The sequence below is a fragment of the Xenopus tropicalis genome, chromosome 2, assembly GCF_000004195.4.
Source record: "Xenopus tropicalis strain Nigerian chromosome 2, UCB_Xtro_10.0, whole genome shotgun sequence".
Lineage (NCBI taxonomy): Eukaryota > Metazoa > Chordata > Amphibia > Anura > Pipidae > Xenopus > Xenopus tropicalis.
In genome coordinates, this window is record NC_030678.2 from 113,863,015 (window position 1) to 113,886,841 (window position 23,827).

At 35.2% G+C, this 23,827-nt stretch overlaps 1 protein-coding gene across 2 annotated transcripts in view; it reads left to right on the top strand.

The window, feature by feature from the left end:
* Window positions 1-879: 879 nt before the first annotated feature.
* gabra5 (gamma-aminobutyric acid (GABA) A receptor, alpha 5) overlaps window positions 880-23,827 on the top strand; it is an 88,696-nt gene continuing 65,748 nt past the window's right edge. Inside the window, exons 1-6 of one of the 2 annotated variants that reach the window (XM_004911809.4) lie at window positions 880-1,201; window positions 1,280-1,398; window positions 2,464-2,614; window positions 12,860-12,981; window positions 19,131-19,198; window positions 19,323-19,543. In XM_004911809.4, coding sequence (XP_004911866.1) covers window positions 2,517-2,614; window positions 12,860-12,981; window positions 19,131-19,198; window positions 19,323-19,543 — 509 coding nt within the window. In that variant the 5' untranslated portion in view covers window positions 880-1,201; window positions 1,280-1,398; window positions 2,464-2,516. The remainder of the gene's footprint in view (window positions 1,202-1,279; window positions 1,399-2,463; window positions 2,615-12,859; window positions 12,982-19,130; window positions 19,199-19,322; window positions 19,544-23,827) is intronic. The other variant, XM_004911810.4, reaches the window with a different exon arrangement.

The window sequence follows — 23,827 nt, forward strand, 5'->3', positions numbered from 1 at the left end:
TTTAAAATAAAGGCTTTTTTTAAATGCATAATTCATAGTAATGACTGGGAACTATCACTGGTGAGTAGAATGAAATCTTATATATAGACACAAGTGAAACACAGTGCCATCTAATTTAGTTTTAGAACTGTCAAATGTTTTTTGGTTTTATCAGTAAAATGATTCTTAAGTCTCACGAAAATGTGTTGTTTATAGGTAGTGGAGTGACAAAAAAGAAAACTACTGTCCCAAGACAAATCTGTATTAACTGTGTGCTGAAATAAAAGGATACATATATATTATTCATATATTCATATAATGCTTCTTACGTACAGAAGACTGTTCATTTCTCCAATACATTAAGAGAGCAAACAGGAAGGGCAAACATTTCAATAAACGAATATAAATATTCAGGTTTACAAAGATTAAGTACCATGTGTTAAAATACTCAGGAGAGAGGAGGTCCCTGCCCCGTAGAACTGCCAATCTAATATATATTCTAGAGGTTTAGATGTGCATTGTTTTGTACCAAACAAAATGTAAAGGGTAAAAAGAGAAAACCTTAATGATATGCAATATATATATATATATATATATATATATATATATATATACGCTAGCACTAAGCCAAATTATTTAGCCCTAAATAAAACTACACAATCAATGTATTAGACAAAAGGTGCTATACTATTTGGTAAATAAAACAGAATACTTAGCTCTGGCATAAGCAGTTAACAATGCAGGCAGCTGTTAAAAATAAACAGCAAGGAGGAGGAGCAGAAAGAATCATTATAATACTGCAGCAGTGTTTGTTTGGCACGGCAGGGGTTAAATGGCTGCACTAGCCCACAGGGTAGAATGCATGCATTTCAGCACCCTGGTCAGGGAGTCCCTGTTGCATTTGTGAATTAGGACCCTGCAGCTGCGCCTGCTCGTGCACAGCACAAAATCCAACAGCGGTGAAGTGAAAGAGAGATATAGATCATTGCAAGAACACTTGTTCATTGATAGAGGGGCTGAGAAGCATTTCATCCCAGAGGGAGGAGTCAAGCAGTGGAAAGGCCACTAGCATCCCGCATCTTACACTTCTGCTAGGGGACTACATAGAGGGCTTGAAAGAAACAATGAAGAAATCTTAACCAAGGTGATAGCAAGGGAAAGCAATGAAGAACTTCTGACTCTAACAAGGACCCTGGTAGAAGCCTCAGTAAAAGCTTAGCCGGTAAGCATCACTCTCTTGTCTTGCTGTCCAACTGAGGCACTGAAACGTCTGCAAAAAATGAAGGAATTGTTTTGTCAGTGATAGGACTGCCTGGAGGAAGTACAGAGAGATGTGTCAGATTGCTATGCCTGCAATCAATGCAGAGTACCTGCTGAGGGACAAGTCTAGGAGGCAGACAGCAGCATCAGCAGCACAAGGTATCCCTCCAGCCCCTGTCATCAAACAGACCAGCGCAGCTAGAAAACTTGTTCTAGGAGAATCAACTGGCAGCTTTCGACTTCACATTGCAGATCTGGCATGCTTTTTATAGAACTGGATCATTTCCACTATTCACTGAGTGAATCCTGAAAGGTGCCTGCGTGAGGCTAAAAGGTCTTTTTTATCAAGTGCTTTGTTGCTGGGGCAATGTACTATGGTATAAAACACAATGTTCCCTATCATATAGCTTATAGATTGTATGAGGAATTTAACGCATGTGCCTTCTGAGAAAATGACTGCAGCTGACCTTTGTATTATAGAAGCTGCTATAAGAGAGCTGTGATGGTAAGGTCTTTTGTGTCGTTATGCTCTAATCTTATTTGTAGAAGAGGACACCTCATATGTAGTGATAGAAACAAACGTGTGGCTTTGATGAGTGTGAATTTATCCTTACAAAAAGCATCAGATCTGGCTGCTCTGGCTGAAAATAGTGCAAATATAGCAGTAATCTATACAGCGTGAGCATTTCCCCAGTGGGCAGCTACGTCCCTAATACAAGATGCAGCTGATTGCTGGAGGAGTAATCATTACCCAAGGAATGACACTGATCTGTAGCCAAGTGGAATCACTATTTTGTAAAAGCTTAGTATAGAAAACACCAGTTGTGACTGTAATGTATATATGTACAAAAACTGTCAAATGCCAACCCTGTGTCAATGTCTAATTAATCAACACAAAATCACAGGTTTTTTTTTTTTGCTAAATTTGAGTTACCTTCCCATCTGCAGACATGGCTAACTTTCAGTAAGAGGATTAATATCAGTTTTGTTGTGCCAACTCTTGCAAGGCACATTTAATCAGCACATTATGTGCTCAAATCCCCCATAGTGTACCAACTGTTTGCTGTAATCATCAGACCTATTAAAGGCAATGCAAATTGCACTGTACAAAGAAAAGAAAGATGTCTCGTGAGCTGCAATTCAAGTGCAAAAAATATTAGATGAGTAAGAATTACTTGCTGGTACAGTGTGCTTCTATTATTTCTTTTCTCTTTGCTTTTAAAGGACACAAGTGGGTTAATTCTCGATCCCTTCATCTTTTGGAATACACATATTGAATGCAGTTGGAAATGAACTGTAAAGTTAAGTCATCTGTTTCCCAGATAGAAGCCATACTTTTCTTCTGCCTCTTTCTTGCTCTGGCCACAAATTTCAGGTAAGTTATGTGAGTAGATATGCGGCAGATGGCTTTGCCCTACAGCAGAAAGCTTTCAAATGACATAATTTATAGTTAGTCCCTGTTAAGAAACGCATGGTAATAATGTGCATTAACAAATGATGTTAATATATATGACAAGATACATCCCTAGCAAAGAACAGTTTATTTCCAGAACACCTATTGCTGGTCATTACAAAATGAGAGCATTGATCTTATTTGAGGTAGATTTTTTTTTTGTAATTACAAACTAATAATAGTGTAAAAAATATCAGTGTATTACCATGAATATCTAATTCATGTTCATAGAAAAGTAATCTATACAATGATTTTAAATGATATACATTTATTTATCTGTAATTGAGTCTGTATACTGTTACATAATTCTAGTGCTTTTGGTGTCTGGGAAAAGGAAAAAATTGTATGTCTGCCCATTAGGCTATTTAGCTGTACAGTAACTACAGTTCCATAAGGACAAGCCCAAGTAGGCTTATTAGTCACTATCCTTCAAGCACCCATACACACTGATTGGCTGCCGCTGCTGTTTGTTCATTAAACACCCATGTTTGTGACAGATGTAGAAACAGGATAAAGGGAACATCCTTTCTTTGCAAAGAGGCGCCTGAACATCCCTAACCAGTATTGCACCTAAAGCAAGCATTTGTCATATCCATTGGGACTTAGTAGTCAATATACCCAAGGCTTGTAGCTTCGGCTGACAAATGAATAGTCATTGTGATGTAATTAAAAGCAGTTACAACCGTGTTCTCTGTTAAAAACAGATACAGTATTATATATGTGTGTGTAAGATCAGTAACAATATCATAATCATCCCCAAATAGCAATCTGGTTTTAATGAAAACTGTTTAGCAGTGACATGCAAAATCCCAATATTTTTTCCAAGTGTATTATATATAGTATATGGTATTAAATGGATTAGGTTTGTTAAGGTTTCTCTACGAGAGATTTTCATATTGCTAAATCAAATAAAGGGATTACATACAGTGAAGGTTAAAGTTCAATCCCCTTAGATTCACCCAACACAACCAGTACTTAACTGTCTTTAGAGAGGGGTAATAGAGAATGTGTCTTTTAGGGTGTTAAAATGCAGAAATCTCCCCCAATTAATGACATTGCTGGCCTATGGATAGGGAAGTGTCCCTACAGTAAGCTCTCGCTAAGGCTGTAATTTATGTAGATCAGTGATCCCCAACCAGTAGCTTGTGAGCAACATGTTATTCACCAACCCATTGGATGTTGCTCCCAGTGGCCTCAAAGCAGGTGCTCATTTTTAATTTCTGACTATAACACAAGTTTTAGTTGCATAAAACCAAATGTATTAACACAAAGAGCCTAACGTAGGCTAGCAGTCCACATAGTGGCTACCAAATCACCAATTACAGTCCTTATTTGCTACTTCTGGGAACTTATTTCATGCTTGTGTTGCTCCCCAACGCATTTTACATTTTGTAGTGGCTCACTGGTAAAAAAGTTTGTGGACCCCTGATATAGATGAATGGGCGAGGGGTCTGTGCAGGTATTACTGTAAGGGTATTACACAGGAGGCGTTTGTATACAATGACAACATTAGCTTCCTCCCTGTTGAAATAATACTAGCTTAGTTTCAGCCTTAAAGTTTGTACAGTTAGAGAGAATTACTAATATTAAGGAGTTACACTCCTCGATAATGTAGCAAATTTTGCTAGTATATCACAACATGCCCTGTGTTATGACAAAATATATCCTGTGTTATGACAGCTATAAAAAGGCCCAACAGTAAATGAGCTGCTTGAAATAAGCAATGTTTTGCTGGCTGGCCAATCACAATGCATGGAAATTGTGATGTTTATGGGGGAGGAGGGATAGGAAGAGTCAGTTAATGCGCTAAATAATGATATTTCTACTCTCTTACTATGCTTAGATCAGGATGGGAAATATTGAAGTGATTGTGTATTGGTCCCCTGATGATTCCAGCACATTGTATGGCTGGGAAAGTAATTGCCTATCAGTGACAGTAGTAGAGCTTAAACCCCCAGAGAGAAGCGATTACTGATAAAAGGTCTCACTGGTGCCTGAAAAGTCGATTGGACAGAAATAAACTTTTCTCATTAATGTTTCAAAACTCTAGATAGTCTTTTACTTTCTGTGCATCCACATAGTATAGCCTTGAATATTTGGCTTGTTGATGTGAACCCAGCCCTGCCAATTTTAGACCTGGCTTCTCTGCAAAGAAGAAGAGCTAAATATTCTGTTACCATTTGAGAGCAAATATAGCAAAAGTGTAGGATTTTCTTTCCATGCCAATGTCCTGCATTCAAGTTCTTCCTTTTTAAACATGCTTTTGGGGTACTCTCTGTTAACCTCTTAGGGAGCAAATCTTTGTTTTCTGAAAAATGTGTAATTTACATAAGATGGGGGGGAGGATGGGTGGTGGCTGGGCCACAGTTCTATTATCTCTTTTATGTGGCTCCTTGCAATCTAAGCATTTTTTTTTCTCCTTATCTATTGCCATACACAATTAAATAAGGTAACTGATGTAGCACTAATGCTTGCACTGGACAATAGGATTCCTAACGCAAATGCAATAAGACTCTAGGTTTTAATGGATATTGGTTTACCTCTCATATTACTTTTATGAGAAAAAATGTGTTTAATAGCACTGAAAGAAAGCACAATAAAAGAGACAGAATTTATAAGCACTGTGAAATACTTCCGTGAATAGGCTATGAAATACATTCTGTTGACTTGAAAGCTTGTAGAGTGAAACGGCTTGTTCAAGGTCACAAGAAACAGGAACTATATTTCTCTACAATTCTATCAAGGCATTAAAACCACACCTTGTTCTGTATTTTTCTGCGAGAAGTGCCAAAGCATGGCACAATGCCTGCTATGTTAAACATAGCATAGGAACATAAAAATGCAGCTTTGCTGAAAAGAAAAGGAAAGGTAAAATCGCTGGGGGGGTGTCAAAATGTTAAGTACTCCTCAGTGGTTTTAAACACTTACCTTATACCCCGGGCTGGTTCTCCTGTTAGGAGAAAGCCACACCAGCCTGGGGTAGGTGCAAGACAGCAATCCTCTTCCGCCTGTCTTCGTTCTTCCGAATCCTGGGGCCAGAGCATGCACAGTAGGGTGAAAATGTTGACTTTCTTGTTAAAGTTTGGCTTTTCACTGTACTGCACATGTGCAAGCGGAGCGAAGACAGAAGAAGATAGAGGCTCGCTGGTTTGGCAGCTACCCCGGGCTGGTGCAGTTTTCTTCTAACAGGAGCAGCCTGGAGTTTCAGGTAAGTTATTACAATCACTGGGGGGTGACTAACATCTTGGCACCCCCAGAGATTGAACCTTTCAGTAAAAATGAATAAGGCCAGAAATGCTAATTTTTATATATAGAATTTATTGCACTAGCTTAAAGGTTCAGCATCTCTATAATAGAATGATCCAGGCCTCCAAATCTGTAAGAAGTGTGTGATATTTACATGCTCAGTGTGCTCTGAGCAACTGTAGGAGTTGTGGCAAATTATTAAGAAGAAAATAAGATTTGCCTGTAATAACAGCTGATTCTACAGGGCTGATTATTAAATTCTGATGCTAACTGCACTGGTTTCAAAGCTACCATTTACCAATAATTTGTATTACTTACTATTCAGCCTTTATGGTGGCATTTAGATTCTATATATATAGTATATTGTGTGTTGGTCCCTAAGCCCAGTAACTGACAGCAGCACAGAGCATGTGCAGTGAATCAGCGGAAAAGAAGATGGGGAGGTACTGGGGCATCTTTGGGGGCACAGATCTTCACTGCTAAAAGACTTTAGTTGTCTTGGACTGGTACAGAAGCCCAAAAATATAATGTACAATATTTCTGCCCTATTTATTTAGTTAAGCTTTAGTTCTTATTTAATGAATATTATTTAAGATATGTCTATAGTCACACAAAAGAAATCTCTTGTATTCATCTGGAGAATTAATTCCAGTGCCATTCTTAAGTGAGGTTTATATCTTAAGACTAAGTAGATGTACATCCAAACTAATGCTGTAAAATAAAGTGTATGGCATTTATCTTAATTTTACGTAATATTTTCTAAAAGATTATCCACAAACAAAATATAATACTTGTATTCCTTGTATTATTTCATATATATATATATACATATATATATTTCTGTACACAGAATAGTATTTAGGTGCATGACTATTGGACAAAATAATTTAGTGCTTTGGGCACAAACATTATCTGAATTGAAAAACAAGAATCATACATGAAAATTAAAGCAAGCCGTGCTGACATGCCCCTTCCATGCAGTTGGGCTACTTACTGCATAACCTTACTTGGGATTGAGTGTAGGACAAAACTATGCTTAAAGATTTCCTGAAGAGTGCCGTAGTATCCACTTTTTTTCCAGTACAATAGTTGATCTCTCTCAGTATCGTAAGCTACGGCTCATTTACACATTTAAGTGAAAAAGTTAGATGAACACAAAATTGCATTGTAGCTATGCATCAGTTTAGCCCGCTCTTCTGAATTATGTACACAGTGAGAGCATCTGACTGCACCTAGTGGATCACAAGCTAACATCCTTATTGACAACAAAAAAAGAATAGTATTCATACACTACTTTTTGCAGCATGTATATGATTTACAAAAGCAGTGATAATTTTGATCCGCACAGATAAAACATCAAGTTTCAGTGCATGCTATTTGGAAGGCACGTGCACTAATGTTCCGTATTGAATTCTGGAAGAAAACTCTGCATTGTTGGTAAAATAGCATGGAGATTTGCACTGGCTTTAGCACATTCCACAATTCACTTGCATTTGTAAATGAAACCTGCTATGTATTTTTGAGTTCTACTTCATGTGAAATTTGCACATACACTTCCCTTATTAAGCAATGGAAAGACTGAATTTAATCAATTATTTTGTGTGTGTGCCAGTAATCAATGAAAATGATTGCTCAGTTTATGTCCTCCAGCGTAATAACTGGTATTTGTAAAAAATAATACATTGTTAGTAATAATAATAATAATATGTTATGTATCATTTAATAACTAATTGATTCTATTAAAGAAACATTAAAACATAACAAAAATGCCTATGCAATTATGGAAATTAAAAAAAAAAATGTAAAGTGTGAAAGTCTAAAACAAAAAAGTAGTTAAAATAATTTCCATAAACAATGGCAGCTAGTGTATGTTACCATTTCTTTGCACTACATATGTGAAAGATGTTGGTCACTCATGTTGGTTCTATCGATCTATTAATCTTTATTTTCCATTGGGGACTTCCTGTATAAAATAATTCTCAGCTTGTGTGTGGGCCTCTACCCTACCATTCAGTATGCACTTGGAGTAACGAATATGTGACCTCTTTTTTTTTTTTTTGTTTTCCATGTGGTTATGGTTATCAACCCCATTGAATAGAGGGAACCTGCTGCTGAGGAAATACAATGCTACAGGCAGTTCTGGAATCTCGATATTATGGCTAGTAATGAGCACATATTTTTGTCAGGCATGGATTTGCGGAAAAATTCTGCATTTCGTCATCAGCAAAAACTAATTGTGCTAAGAAAAAAATGCCCGTTGGCTTTAATGTCTTTGGAGTGAAAAAAAATTGTGCATGTAAAATTGTTGCGCATGTGTATTATGCGTGTGCATAAAAAATAGTTGTGCGGTAACTGTGACAAACACATGTCGTGAATTTGTTGGGAAAGATTCACTTATCACTAGTTATGGCTGCTGGTAGCTACCATAGACTTTTTTGGGCCTATGTACCACCGTATAGACCTCACTGTACTGGAAATGCCTTGGGATCTTTGTCCAATCATTACCCGGGTATAGTTTGGCTAGTGCTAAAGGTAATGCTAGTTCCAAGCTTACAGAGCATACACAAACATTCTGTCTGTTGACCTGTAAGTAGGAGATGTGACCCCATTTTACAGGTGATCAGTGGGTTACGTGCAGATCATAACATGCAGAAGTACAGTGTAGTTCTAATAATGGAAGTTTCTGCAGGAGTTATATTATCTCCAACAAAACTTTAGTGGTAGTTTTGGACTGAGCACAAACAATTGTTATTAGAAATGACTTATTCATGTAGGTCTTACAAATATCAGTTCAATTTCAGCCCTTAAAATACAACTGTACTAAAACCATATCCTGACACCCTTATATATATATATATATATATATATATATATATATATATATATATATATATATATATATAAGAAGATGTAAGCTGTAAGATGTGAGCTGTATATTTGGAATAGACATTGGGGCACATTTACTAAAGTGTGAATTTTCCCTTCTTCTAACTCCATGAAAGTTCTTTTCAATTAGTCAGGCATTTCACCACACAACTCATATTTACTTAAAAAAATATATATATTGCTGGAATTTTCTCCTGGCAAAAATGTTATAGAGAATTTTTTCCATGAAGAAATTATCTACATTGGCTATTACTATAGAGGAGGTGGCATAGATACTGAGAAATTTCTCTTGGTGATACTTCATTCATATGCCCGTAGTAAATTGGTGAAGATTCAATGTAACAATCTCATATGGCGAAAAGAAATGAGAAATGAGTGCGCCAAAAATTGTTGTACTTCTATTTTAGTAAATTGCCAATGATGTAGTGAATTATAATAGTTGGAGAAAGTATGCCAAAATGCAACATTCGCCTTTCAGTGAGTATGCTCCATTATAAAGTTTAGCTAGGAATACATGATTCTTATAAAAGAAACCATCATTTATTTACTGATTATATTTATAAGAATAATGTTCTTAGATTTACCAATAGCCTCTTAATGAGGCACCCAAAGAGGCAGACTTTAAAGCTGTGCCACATACTACCAATACACATAAACAGTGTAATTAATTCTAGTGAGCAGTCATGGGCATACTATCAGTGATATTGGTGGCAGCAGCTAAACAGCCCAAGTCAGTGAATGCCAGTAAATGGTATTATATAAGGCTAGAAATGCAAAAAGTTTTTAAAAATAGGAAGTTATTGTGTGCTGCAAATATTTTTTTTTTTCAACAATATTTTGCAGCTTCTTGGTGATTGTTTCATCTTAGGGGGGGGGGGGTTAATTTGGACAGTGCATATTTTGCCTGTTTTTTTTTAATTATTATTATTATTTTTATTTTGGTTGCTACTGGTCTAGCCCTTATTTGTTGGCTTTTCTCCATCCTTGAAGTTTAGTGAAGAACACAGTTTGGGGCATAAGATTCAATATAATTTACAAATCTCTATAGTCCGTACCCAAGAATTTATGGCATACATCAGCATTAAATAAATATTGTATTACAAATAGATTACATATCTTACTTTTTTAACCAAACTAACACTGAAAATAACACTCTAGATGCGGTGTAGCCTGATCAAGTCAATGGAACTAATTTTACAGAAATCCTATTTCCTCTTAATTGATATCATTGCTATTCCCATCTCCCATTTGATACAGACCATGATTACTTTGTTAAATTAAAGAGAAATTTCATTAATAAAGCCTTCTGGTACAGCAAATAATGCAGTTGTTCATTTGGTGGTCTCTGAGGGACACTTATATTTATAATGGTGTTTTAAAAAAAGAATTTAAATATAGTTAACATTGCATTTAAATACAGTTAACATTACAGTTAACCCTGTGAGATAATTTTTCAAATAGTTGGGTTGTCCCTTCCCCATACAGCTTACAGCTTAGAGACATTTGGCAAAGTGGTTGTGCCAATATTAGGTCAGATATTATGCCAGTGGTCTAAGAAGTAATTTTAAATTCAGTTGTTGAGAGACTGAAAGAGTACTTTTTATGGGGGAAATTCACTGATGGAATTTCACAGGTAAGGAACAGCAAAAGAGAAAGGTTTAGGTTGACTATAGCAGTTGAAGTGAATGGTTCGACCAAGCAGCAGTTCTGAAAGTCTAAAGGAGTTGGCCAGGAATGTATAGAGATACAGGAGAAGAGATGTAGTGAGATGAAGAGGAGTGAAAGGTTTATTTGTTCTATAGAATGCCAAGATTTCAGTAGTGGAGGGACCTGTTCTTTCTCAGAGGAGGAGAATTCTACTGGAAGATTTCAGCATAGACTGAAGTGGGGCGAGTTGGGGGTTAGTAAAAACACCTAAGTAGCAAGTTGCAGTACTTTAGATGAGCTAGGATGAGGGCATTTGTGTCATACTGTTGTTTGCAAGAGAAAGGGATGAATTTCGGCAACACTGTGTAGGGAATATGGTGCGGATCTTAACCACTGTGTTAACAATATGAGGAAAAGGAGAGTTTGGGTGGAAAAATCAGATGAGCTTTTGTTAGGTTCAATTTGCTGTGGCTTTTGTTTGATTCATGAGGAAATAGTTAGGAGGTACTTTTAAATCAGTATCAATTTTAGCTTTTGGTGAAGTGGTCGCTAAATATATTTGGATAACATACATTTTAAGCCAAATGACTGGATGAAATCTCCCAAAGATAGGTTACTTTACAATAATAATGTAGAAGTCAAGAAGAACAGGTTAAATTAAAGTCATGCATTCTACATGGAATTCTACATTTGTCTTCAGACATCATGAGATACTATAATCCCATTTTACCATAGTACATTTATTGTTGCAACGTGCTGTAAGATGTACAGTAAATTAAAACAAAAGGCAAAACATTAACTAAAGCAGTCAGACTTAGTTTGTTAAGTTAAAGCCTATTATCTAAATGTCATAATATGAATAATTTGCAGGAGATGGTTCCAGCAGTATATCGCTCCAACAGCATAGCATTATCAGATTTTGTTCATTTATATGCTGAGAGTTTTGAATTCAATATATTACAATCACAAATAACACTGCCAGTTCTTTCAGATATAAATATGCAGTGTCAAATAATTAAAGAGGTTAAAATTCATTAGCTACTTTAAGTTCTTTTTGGAAGTTCTTTAGAACACATTTATTGCTCATTTTCCCTATTTATTTTGCCTCTTACACTATTTGTTTGTCAATGTAATGTCGGTGTTCCCCTTTCCCCCATACTGACTAAACTTTGAATAGCTAAAGCTGCAGAACTTTTGTGTACCATGTGGGAGGGTTTCCCACTAACTTTCTTTCATGACCTCAGCCTGCAACACATAAGCAAACCCATCTTTTATGTATTTGTCCTATTTTCATTTTGAGGATCTGATGGAAAATGGGAGAAGCCACTACCCAATAATTAATGTCAAACTGCAAATTTCGAAATGCAGCAAAATTTGCTCTAGCTGAAGGATCAAAAACTGCAAAAACCAACCAAAAAAAAAATAACTATACTATACTGATTGGTAAGGATACTAGACCTAGGGCAAAATTTGCTTCTGTTTTAGTACCTTTTTACAGAGATGCCATTATATGATATTAAACTTAAAGGAACAGTAACATTGCAAAATTGTGTTTTAAAGTAATAAGCATATGGGGGGGATTTCAGATTAAAATTTATGAAACCACAACTAAATTTATTTCCATGAAAAGAAAAAGTCGCAGAAAAAACGAGAAAAAGGACAAATCACATACAGGATAACAGATAAGCTTTGAAGAATACAATGATGTTCTGCAGAGCTTTTCTGTTATCTACTATGTAACCTGTGCCATTTAGCCCTATTTCAGCTTGAATGGCTACCTCCATAGCAACACAGCAGATTATTTATATAAACTATAGTAGTGTTTCTAAAGCAAACAAACAACTTTTACCAGTGTAGCTCAAAAGTACATTATATTTTAATTACCTTGAAGCACTTTTAATTTTGTTGGTGTTACTGTTCCTTTAATACTGCCTCCATTTTAGGATAGCACCAATGTTACAGTTATAGAAGTCCCAATCTTCAGATTAAACATATTTATTTATAACAACTAGTGATTCGGCCTAACCCCCGAACCCACGCTGATGGATTCTGCCGAGTCCTGAACCAAATTAGCATATGCAAATTAGGCGTTAAAAATTGCTGCACTTGCAGCACGCAGCAATTTTTCCCCCTAACCATTTACCCCTTTCTGAATGCTAATCAGCATATGCTAATTGATGCTAATTAGAATTATACTTCAGTTCGCCCTGGGACCGTGGATTCAGCCAAAACCGAATCCTTTAAAAAAAAAGCCTGGATTCGGTCCGAATCCTGAACCAAATCCAAGATTCTGTGCATCCCTAATAACAACTCAGACGAGTAATTTTATTTACAAATCGGAATATTGATATTAAAAACTTTTTTTTTTTTTATACTTTATTAAAACAGCATGTCACAGACAACTGCAGCGCCTGTCAAGGAAGACACCAATGACAACATCACAATTTTTACAAGAATACTTGATGGTTTGCTAGATGGATATGACAACAGACTTCGGCCTGGTCTAGGAGGTACAGTAAAATAAAAAAAAAAAACAACTTAATTAAACATATATTTAAAGGAGTAGTTAAATTAACGTTCAGTATTAAGTATAGAATGTCTATTCTTAGCAACTTTGAGTTGAGTTTTTGAATTGTTGACTATTTCTTATATTCTTTGGCAGCAAAAAACTACTATTGCTTTGTGAGGCTACAATTATATTGCTATTTTTACTTTGTATTCATTTTTACTTAATTACTTGTTATTACGTCTTATTAATCAGGCCCTGTCCATTTTCCATTCTCTTATTTCATCCACTGCCTTGTTGCTAGGGTAAATTTGCAAATTGTCTTAGATCCTCACTTGTAACTAAAATTTAATTTACCCCTTTACATTTTAGCAACAAGCACTGGGAATACACATTCCATTATTTCGTATGTGGCTATTACTGTGTATGGATAATTTAATGCAGCACTCTCATTCCTTTAAAATCAAACTAATATGAAATCCACATGAACCTTGCTTAATTGCCCATTTGTGTCTGTTAGTTACCCTCCCATATAGATTGTAAGCTCTACGGGACAGGGACCTCGTTCATCTTGTTTCTGATTCTTATTGCAACTGTACCTTGTATTTATTTGTATTTATTGTTGTACTTTGTATTTATCCATTATCTTTAACCCCCTGTTTGTATTAATGTATTCTATTGTACAGCGCTGTGTACATAAGTAGCGCTTTATAAATAAAGATATACATACATACATACATACAATTAGCTATTCATATGTGTGATGTAGACTGCTTTGGCTTATATGCAGCTGTGCAGTAAGTTACCCAACTTTTATATGTAACTCAACTTTTCTATGTATAAACTATACCTAATAAAGTGCTGGATGTGATTGTACACATTCTGGCATATAGAAATTTAATTGCATTGAATTAGCAGTGAGGACAAATATAAAAAAAATAAAAGGACAAATAGATAATGTAAAGAAAAAGGGAAATACTGCTTGAGATCTGGTGTAATCTTTTAGCAGGACAAATACTAGAAGGATAAAATTTCTTTAGTCGTACCATGACAGCCCTGAACTAACCTTACTGCAAAAGGTGGCAGTGCATTTCCATTTTTTTCATTTTTTTTTTGTCCCAACATAAAACATTTTCACATTGTAAAAAAACAAATTTAGAGTTACAGTTTTCTAAAATGAAAATGTCACTGTAAGATTTATTATTCAGTAAAATGAAGGAGCTGGTCATGGGTCTGACAGTCTGAATATTTTTTGCAAGACAATGTGTGTATCATATATACATATATATACTGAATATATATACACTCTATATATTTTTTATATATACTTTAAATATTTTATTTTCTCATTGCATAAAAATGGAAGATAATAAAAGCAGGATCAAATGGCCAATAAACCAGCTTGCCCAGGGGTCTGGATTAGAGGCAAGGATTGAAAGCCTTGAAAATCTGTATGGACATGCTGTGGTAAATCCTGCTATAAAATAACTGGGCAGAAGAGTGATGAAGTGCCTCAGGCACTTAAATCTCAGAATCCAACCCATGAAGTGAATTCAATATTACCATAGGCATTACATTAATGGGACCTTGCTGGACTCCTGTAATTATTTAACAGTAGTATTGTTGATTGGCACAGTTCATGATATCTGTAAATCATAATACACAAAAAAGGTTACAGCACAGGACCCTATCTAATGCGAGGCGCATTTCTACTTTCCTACACTCTCTTTATTACCACATCTTAAATATTGATATAGAGGTTGCAGAATTGCCAAGAGATATTTTTTTTCATTTAATTATTTTAAAAGGATTCTAGTGTAGAATACTAAATAGAAACACATATAAGTGCTAACTGTAAACAGTAAATAAACATTCATACTCAATATAAATGAATCCCACAATTTAAGGACCTTTGACCTAAAGAGAATGAGGTTACATAAATACACTTTAAAAAATGCATTTAAAAGACAACTTGTTATTATGAACTCAAGAAAATATTATTGATGTTTTCTCAGTATATTTATTTAGTGGAGACGGTGGGTTTGTAAGATGGTGCACAGTGATTATCTGCAGTAAATTTAAAAAAAAAAAAAAAAAGCACCCCATCCTTTTTTTGAGAGATCTGTCAATTATTATTCTCCCCAGTAGACCGAATGAACTCTACAGAAATCTTATGTAGGTAGTTTAAATGCATAATTGATGGAAAGGTCAATTAAATCTTGCATGGGACACATTTAGTGACTGCCAGCCCTCATAAATTAACCCCTCTGACTAGCACTGAGCACTTCCATCATAAAAAGGTCAATGAGAAGTAATAAATTCTTACGCAGGGTATATCGTTTAGCAAAAACAACTACAGTACATGCAATCAAAACTACTTAACATTTATGAGCACACATTTAATTCAGATCCAATGATGCGGGATGCAGGCTTAAAAATGTCTATAAAGAAAAGTTTGTATCTGAATGCACTTTTTGAATGTTGCAGATAGAAGTAAGTCAATCAAATCTGTGACACTTTTTTCCTGTTTTTTTTTTCCTGCTTCTATACCTTCCTATTGTATTTCAATGTAATACTGATGCAATAACAATACAGAAGAGAGTGTGTTCTGTATATATAACTGTACATATCATGATGTAGACATATCTATATATATATACACCTATTCATTCAACAAATCTGTTCTGTATAAAGGAACAAAGAAATCCCACACAAATTTTAGCAGATCATCGCCAGTTACACTTAAACATAGTCCTTTAAGACCACATAAAAAGAAATGAAATATATGTAGTAACATTTTAATCATGTGAACACAGTGCATCATAAAGAAATGGCCTTTCCCTATAATATTTTACATTGCTTAATTGCTTATTAATTTTTAGTTTGTGAAAATGAATCTTTCATACAAGGGAATGTGTTAAATGTTGTATAGCATTCTTTGTTTGTCTTCAACTGTCCCCTGGAGTTTCATTGTTTTATCCCCATTAACAGAATGGGAAAGCTGCATGCTGAGATTGCAGGCTCTTTATTTACATCACTGTAAGGCTTATGTGAATGCACAGAGCTCCACAGAAATACTGCCCCCCCTCAGTGATTGCTCTGTACTGGGAAATGGTAGGTAAGGTGGTTGCAAGGAAGCTCAGGAACTGACAGTGCACCTGACTGATACCCAGGTTGTCAGGGAAAAATTAACAAAGAGGAAAGAAATGTAATATGGCATGAAAAAAAGCTGTAACGTACACTGGTTTATTTTTAGAGATTGGCAGAATCAGGTGCAACCCTGATTAAGTGAGAAGGAAAGAGTTAAGGAAGGAGAAAGCTGGGCTGGGGCAGAGAAAGAGAGGGGCATGATGTCAGGGGAAGAAGCATAGGCAGAGGGGGACTTTTTTTTGTTTAGGGAGGCTAAGGCTAATAACACATTCAGAGTTGGAGAAACAACTGTGGATAAATAGCTGATTGCCCCCCTACCATCCTGATTATTTGGCAATGACAAAATGTAATTCACCTGTAACTCCAGACATACCAGTAAGATCACTACAGACATGGATAAAGAGAACTACATTAACCCCAGACATGACAATGAGATCACAACCAAAGTGAAAACAGATCATTGCATAAATCTCTGAATTATGGGAAGGCCATCTCCTATTATTTCAAGGAAATAATTAACATTTAAAAAAAAACAAACCTTTTTCTCTGTAATAATAATAAAAAAATGAAATAAATACTAATTATATATCAGTGCAAATTATCCAAATGACTTGAATTTTGTTTTTTTTTTTGTTTTTCATTGAATAAAGGGGTACATAAGACACTTAAAGGGAATATATTACTACCGCACACTATATAAATACATTGTCTTCCCTAAAACACACTATAATCTTTGGAATATGGACAGCAATTAGCTTGCAGTACTATTATATTTAGCAGAAAATGAAATAAGAGAGTTGTCTTGGAAGCTATCATACTGCTTGTCCTGACTGAAGATTTTCCATCAGCCAACTTACCTGGTACTCATTAGGCAAAACTATTATAATTACTACTTCAAGAAAGCTATATTTATATTTGAGTAAAGGAATCTGGGTTTTTTGATATCCTTGGCTATAACCATAAAATGTTGGTATATATCACGCCCCAACCTTTTTCACTTTCTTAGTCAAATGGGGAATGAGATCCAAAGTCAAAAGCAAGCTGTGAAAATTCCCTGCAGGTTCCTGAAAACAACTATAATTGGCTAATTGCTGTCTCTGTGTACATTAGAAGCCTGAAGCAGTGTCTGATTGGATATTCACTGCTGCCTTTGCATCTACCATCCAGGAGGCAGACAGTTAGATGATGAGGACATACATACTGTGAGACAGTGGTATTTGAACATCAAAGAAGGCCAGCTACTAACATCTTGCTCACAAACAACTGTATCACTGATTTATATTGTAATGATCTTTTGATGCCGCACATTTTTCAACCCAAAATGTTAATCTACTCTTCTGAATCCTTAGTTTAAGGGAGTTAAATTGCTTCTGTACTTTTGCCATGCACAACACCTTAGGATCACTATATGGTTACATATACACTATACTGTATGGACATAATGTACAGTAGCTCAGTTTATCTTATCTAACAAAACTTGGATCTAGCAGGATTCCTGTATTCTACCCAAGCTCCACAACCACAGATTTCCAGGAAATAGCTAGGCTGAGTGCATAATATACATGATTACGAACAAGTCCAGTGGAACAATTATATGCACAGCCACATTCACATTAAACATAAATACATAGGGGCTGATTTACTAACCCACGAATCCGACCCGAATTGGAAAAGTTCCGACTTGAAAACGAACATTTTGCGACTTTTTTGTATGTTTTGCGATTTTTTCGGATTCTGTACGAATTTTTCGGATCCAATACGATTTTTGCGTAAAAACGCGAGTTTTTCGTATCCATTACGAAAGTTGCGTAAAAAGTTGCGAATTTTTCGTAGCGTTAAAACTTACGCGAAAAATGCGCAACTTTTCGCGTAAGTTTTAACGCTACGCAAAATGCGCAACTTTTTACGCAACTTTCGTAATGGATAGGAAAACTCGCGTTTTTACGCAAAAATCGTATTGGATCCGAAAAATTTGTAAAGAATCCGAAAAAATCGCAAAACATACGAAAAAATCGCAAAGTACCGATCATTACGAAAAAAACGCAATCGGACTCCATTCGACCCGTTCGTGGGTAAGTAAATCAGCCCCCTAGTCTTTGAAAAAAGACCAAAGTCTATCAAGTTCTACACCTCCAAACAAACCCCAGTGCAAATGTATAGACATACTTATAGGGGCAGATTTTTTAAAGTGTGAAATTGGAGCTTGCCAGAGTAAAATTCCACAGCTATTCATTCCTTTGTGATTTTTAGAGATATTTATCAATGGGTGAAAGTCCACCATTTGAATGAATAGAGAAAATTATCCAAGCCACTCTTAATGCCATTAACAGAATCTGCCATCACAACATCCCAAGGAAGGGCATTCCACAACCTCACTGTCCTCACTTTGATCACCTATGCTGCTTCAAATAATTGATCTTTTCTTTGGAAAAAAGATCCCAACTATCTGTCTACAATTTCATCTTATGTTCAACTTAGATTTAAAGCCCAGCATAGTATTACTGAATGCATGCCCCATGCGGTGCATAACATTGGTTTTGCTCTTTACAGAATTCTTTGTTTCTCATAGTGGGCAAGAGTTCAATCCCATATGGTATGACATGACTCCTCTGCTCCCATGAACTGCAGCTTTCATTTTAATTAACTCAGTTACATTCCTTGTCAAAATGTCTTGCCTGTTAGCTATAGTGGGGTAGTTACTCAACTGTACCATCAGTTTAATTCATTCTGTCATTCCCCATAGCTAGGGCCTAGTGCAGTAAAGTTCTGCCCCTGGTGTAGATAGGATCATCAATCTGACTCTAAAGAACATAATTCTATCTTACAGCAAGATGAACAGAAGGGGGTTTCATTTATGTCTCTATGTAACTTTTTTTTATATGACACTACTTGTGTAAACAGTGCTACACATTTTTACAATGTGGCAAAATTACAGTCCTTGCCAGCAACAAAGCTATAAGCCCATGTATTCCATATTCATTTTATACTATTTCTGTATTTTAGAGAGAATTACTCAAGTCAAAACTGACATTTATGTCACAAGCTTTGGACCAGTATCAGACACAGAGATGGTAAGTGAAATGACTATTTAATGTAAATCAATGTCCTTTACTTACGTTTAATTTTTTTTATTAAATTGATAAAACAAATGATCTGCGTATCTTCTAATCTATGCATTAATATTTTTGTTGTCAGGAATATACCATTGATGTGTTTTTCCGTCAAAGTTGGAAAGATGAGAGACTTTGTTTTCAAGGGCCCATGCCTCGTCTTCCCCTTAATAATTTGTTGGCTAGCAAAATCTGGACCCCTGATACGTTCTTTCATAATGGCAAAAAATCAATAGCTCACAATATAACTACGCCAAACAAACTGCTACGCCTTGAGGATGATGGCACGTTGCTTTATACTATGAGGTAAGAAATTCCTTGCAAACAATGGTATATACATTATACAGAATGCAGACATTGTAATAGAACTAACTACTGAACCATGTAAACAACTTTTCTCTGTTATTAAGCAAATGATTGTGCCTAAATTGTACTTTTAATTGAATAGACCGACATTAAGTGATGTGTCAAAGAGCTGTGAAGCATCTTGATACACCATTTATTTGTTATCTGAATATAAAATATTGAATGCATCAGAACTGAGGTTGGTTTTAAAAAAAATCATGGTACAAAGGCAAACTGAGATACAACTGAAACATTGTATGGAAACATTCTCAGCCAAGGACTGTTACCCCAGTTAACCGTTTTCTGTTCATAGTCATACTATCAGGAGTTTATTCATTGATTTTTGTAGATAAAGTCACGTAAATGCAATTTTTAGCTGCAATCCTGTATTTGCCCACTGTTGCAAGGCTTATTTCTGAATCACAATTTTTTCCTTTTCTAAAACCTGCATCTCAGAGGGTTTTATTTTTATTTTTTCTGATTTTCTTTATATTTTTCAATGCAAATTGCAAAAAAAGCAATGCTAGAAATCAAAACATCAGCCCCGCTATGTTCTCCAGTTTATAAGCCAAATGGTTGAATTCTCAAAACTACCACAGGCAGAGGTAGCTTTATTTATCTTGTTATGTTCATGTTTATATAAGGCTAAAAGTTTGGTCAGTTTTGCATTTTATTATCCCCATGAATGTAAGCGTTTATATAGTGCTACCTATGCATGCAATGCTGTACAGTAGACGGGGTCAAAATGACTTTCTGACTGATATTTGACTGATATCATTTGGGGTGCCAATGAAATGCTGTTAGCAAGAACCTTTTTGGGTCATGGATGCAGTCCTCTCCCTGTGGTTCCGCATACAATTCAGCAATTTTCCAAATACAATTTTCACTTCGTTTAATGTTTAATGCTTATGGATATAAATATGAAGAAATAAAGATATAGAGCTGAATAATGTAGACTGGTGAACAGATCTAAAATATAAAAGGTTTCTGCTTAAAGGATCTGCAAATCTTATGAAAATAATTGTAAAATTGCTCAGGATGCTCTTCTTGCACTTTTGCAATTCACAGATTTTTTTTTTTTTTATGCTTTCAAGTTATTAAACTGCTAATATAATAAATTGTAACAACATTATATAATGTAATATATACCTGTATATTATATCAAATAATATAATGACTAGTAACAACAGCACCACCTGCTGGTCAGTTCTTCTGACTGTACAGTGAAGAAGAATATGTTTAGAAGGCAAACAGAGAACTGTTCTGTGGTTGCTCTGCTCAGAAAAGACATGACAAGGCCACCTTAGGTTTCTGATGCCATTTCTGTGCAGAGCAGCATCAGAATAGCTGTATGTTTTCCTTCTGAACATACATTATTTTTCTTGACTGTACAGTTGGAAGAGCTAACCAACACGTGGCACTGTAGATACAAAATTCAATATATTAGCATTTCATAAAAAGCTAAGAAACAGGAAAAAAAATGTAAATTGCTGAAGCGTTTAGAAGACCACCCAAAGCAATTTTACATTCATTTTTAAGGTTTACGGATACTTTAATCTATTTTGGTTAATCTTTATTTTCTTTCTTAGACTTCTATTTTACTCTGATTCAATAGTACTTAACATCTACTTAAAAGCCTCACCCAAAGTAGCTGTAGACATCACAGTTGTAATATTTTTTATTTAAAATCATATAGTTATTTATAATGAATGCATTGTTTGAGCAGAACATTAGAAAAATGGTAGCAGATGTTATCATACAGTATATGGGAATAAAGGAGTCCCATTGGGCCTCATTGATATGCCTTAAAGTAAAGCAAGCGTTGCAGAAATTTTAGTGCTTTTAGTCCTAATATGTTGGCTTTCTGAAGAGACAGTTTTTGGTTTTGCCATAAACATATTAGCTTTATTTCTTCTCCAGGTGATGACTATCATGCTATAAGTTTTTTGGTGACTACTTCACTAGCTTTGACCCACTAACTAGAAATCCATCTATAGAACCAGCGAAGGTTAATTAGAGACTGTGACTTCATTGTCCCATGCTACTACTAGGGTTGCTACCCTCAAATAACCTAATAAACCTATAAATCCCTCCCTTCGCTGACCCTCTCCATTGCCCATCCCCTCCTTCAAAGCAGAGGTCTGCCTTTGCCCAGCCCATTTTTTTCAGCCCATTCCCAAGACCAGGAGCCCATTTCCCCACCCTGTTACATCATTGCCCAACCCCCAAACCAAAGGTTGGTATTGTCGGCATAAAAGGTGCCAATCTTAGCTACAAAAAAATGACTTCACTGCTGCAAAATAAAAGATTTAGCACAAAGCTGGGGAAGATTATTTACAACTACAGTATATAATCATGTAATCCCATATTATGTATACTATCTATGTATACTTTGTCTGCATACCATTTCTCCTTATACTCCAGATGAAATCAATCAGATGTGCTTGCACAATAAAAAAAAATATTTTATGTTCAATAGCCTTTCAATTACAGGACATTACTGATTTTTGTTACTGACTTTGTTGCTAACAACTTTCAGATGTTTCAGTGACTGTTGTGAGGCATATAGCAGTGCATAAATGTCTGGTTATATATGTTAATCCTGAAAAAAAAGCATTTAATTCAGAAATACTTAAAGGATTATTTTAGCATTATAGTGATGAAAGGGGATTTAACATGCTCTATGTTAAAGAACATTTGTAGCAGAATATCATACATGTAGAAAGGCAATGATTCAAGGCTAGATAGAAGATTTTTTTTCATTGTACAAAACATTGGTAATACCTTTTTTATCATATAGACTGCACTGATATTTTCTAAAATTAGTATTTTAAGTTAATTGAAGTTTATTCAACCAAGGTAATAAAGTAGTGAAAGAATGGAATTCTAAAAAAAAACTGTTCAAATTAGGTTTGTCTACTGGAAGATGGTTAGGCAAGAGGGAATCTGATTTTAGTTTGCAAGTATGTTTAAGGTCAGAAACAGGCCTCTCGTGGGTTCTGTTCTTTTCAAGGAGAGCATCTCTGGTCAGTGGGGTCATCCTCACCATAGGAAGAGGTTCATTACTGTCGCTACAATCAGTGTATGACATTGCCTGGTGTCATTTATATTCAATAACAAAAATGAAACACATTTTCTGAAAGAGAAAGTGCCTTGGAATGCATTACTTTAGTGTGTATAGAAATGCATTAACTAAATAGATTATACAATGGTGATACAATGGAAAGTCCAGTAAACATTTTGACTATAGGGAATATTTTTTGTTATCATGAGGAATAACTAGGTGTGCATTTCCTTCTGCTGGTAAATGATAGAACAAGAATGAGTTACTTGGATCTCAGTAAGAAAATACATTAGACTTCTCTGGATTGTGGTCATGGACCAGTTTTTGAATCTTTCCCTAAACTCACAATTGGTGTTTATTTGGGCTAAAACTTTACCATCTAAAAGTTGTCAAGGCCATATAGAAAGACTTGTCCTAGGCAAATTGTGACAATCTTTATTTAATTTGTGGTTTTGGGAGTTTTCAGGGTTTTTTTTTTTTTCATTTGTACATGAAGATTCATTGAAAATGGTAAAACCCACCAACTTTTTGTTTCACATTTTAACTTTTTCGTGCTTTTTCAATTCTGATCTTTCAATAAATGAATAGACAAGGTTTTAGTGGAAATTAGTTTATTCATGGTTTCAAAAACCTCTAAAACCACGAAAATGAAAATGTTGATAAATGGGCCTCTTAAATTGGTAAATATACAATATAAACAGCAACTGAAATTCACAAATGGCATTAAAAATGCAATTAATCTTTTCTTTCATACATAATGGCAGGGCTGAGTGGATGTCTATAGCAACATCACCCAACGTATTATATAATCATCTTGCCACCCAACAATTTTAGCTAATACGATGGATGATGATGGATATAGGAATGCACATAGAAAATCTATAGACTTTGAATTAAAGGCCTCCATATAGTGCTTACCTATTTTTACTTTGGTGTTTATATTCCCAAGGGCAATTATCCAGCTGCCTTACTGCATCTTCTTAGAGAATGTTGCATTCATATTAAACAGCCATAGACACAGGGTCACAGGTTCACACATTGAGGTATGGAAAACAATTTGAATACACAAATATAAAATAGGGAAAGTCAAAAAATACTAAACTAGTAAACATGTATTAAAGAAGTGGTTAAAACAGTTTTACCAACTGATCTTTAATCACAATCTCTGCCTTGTTCCCAGA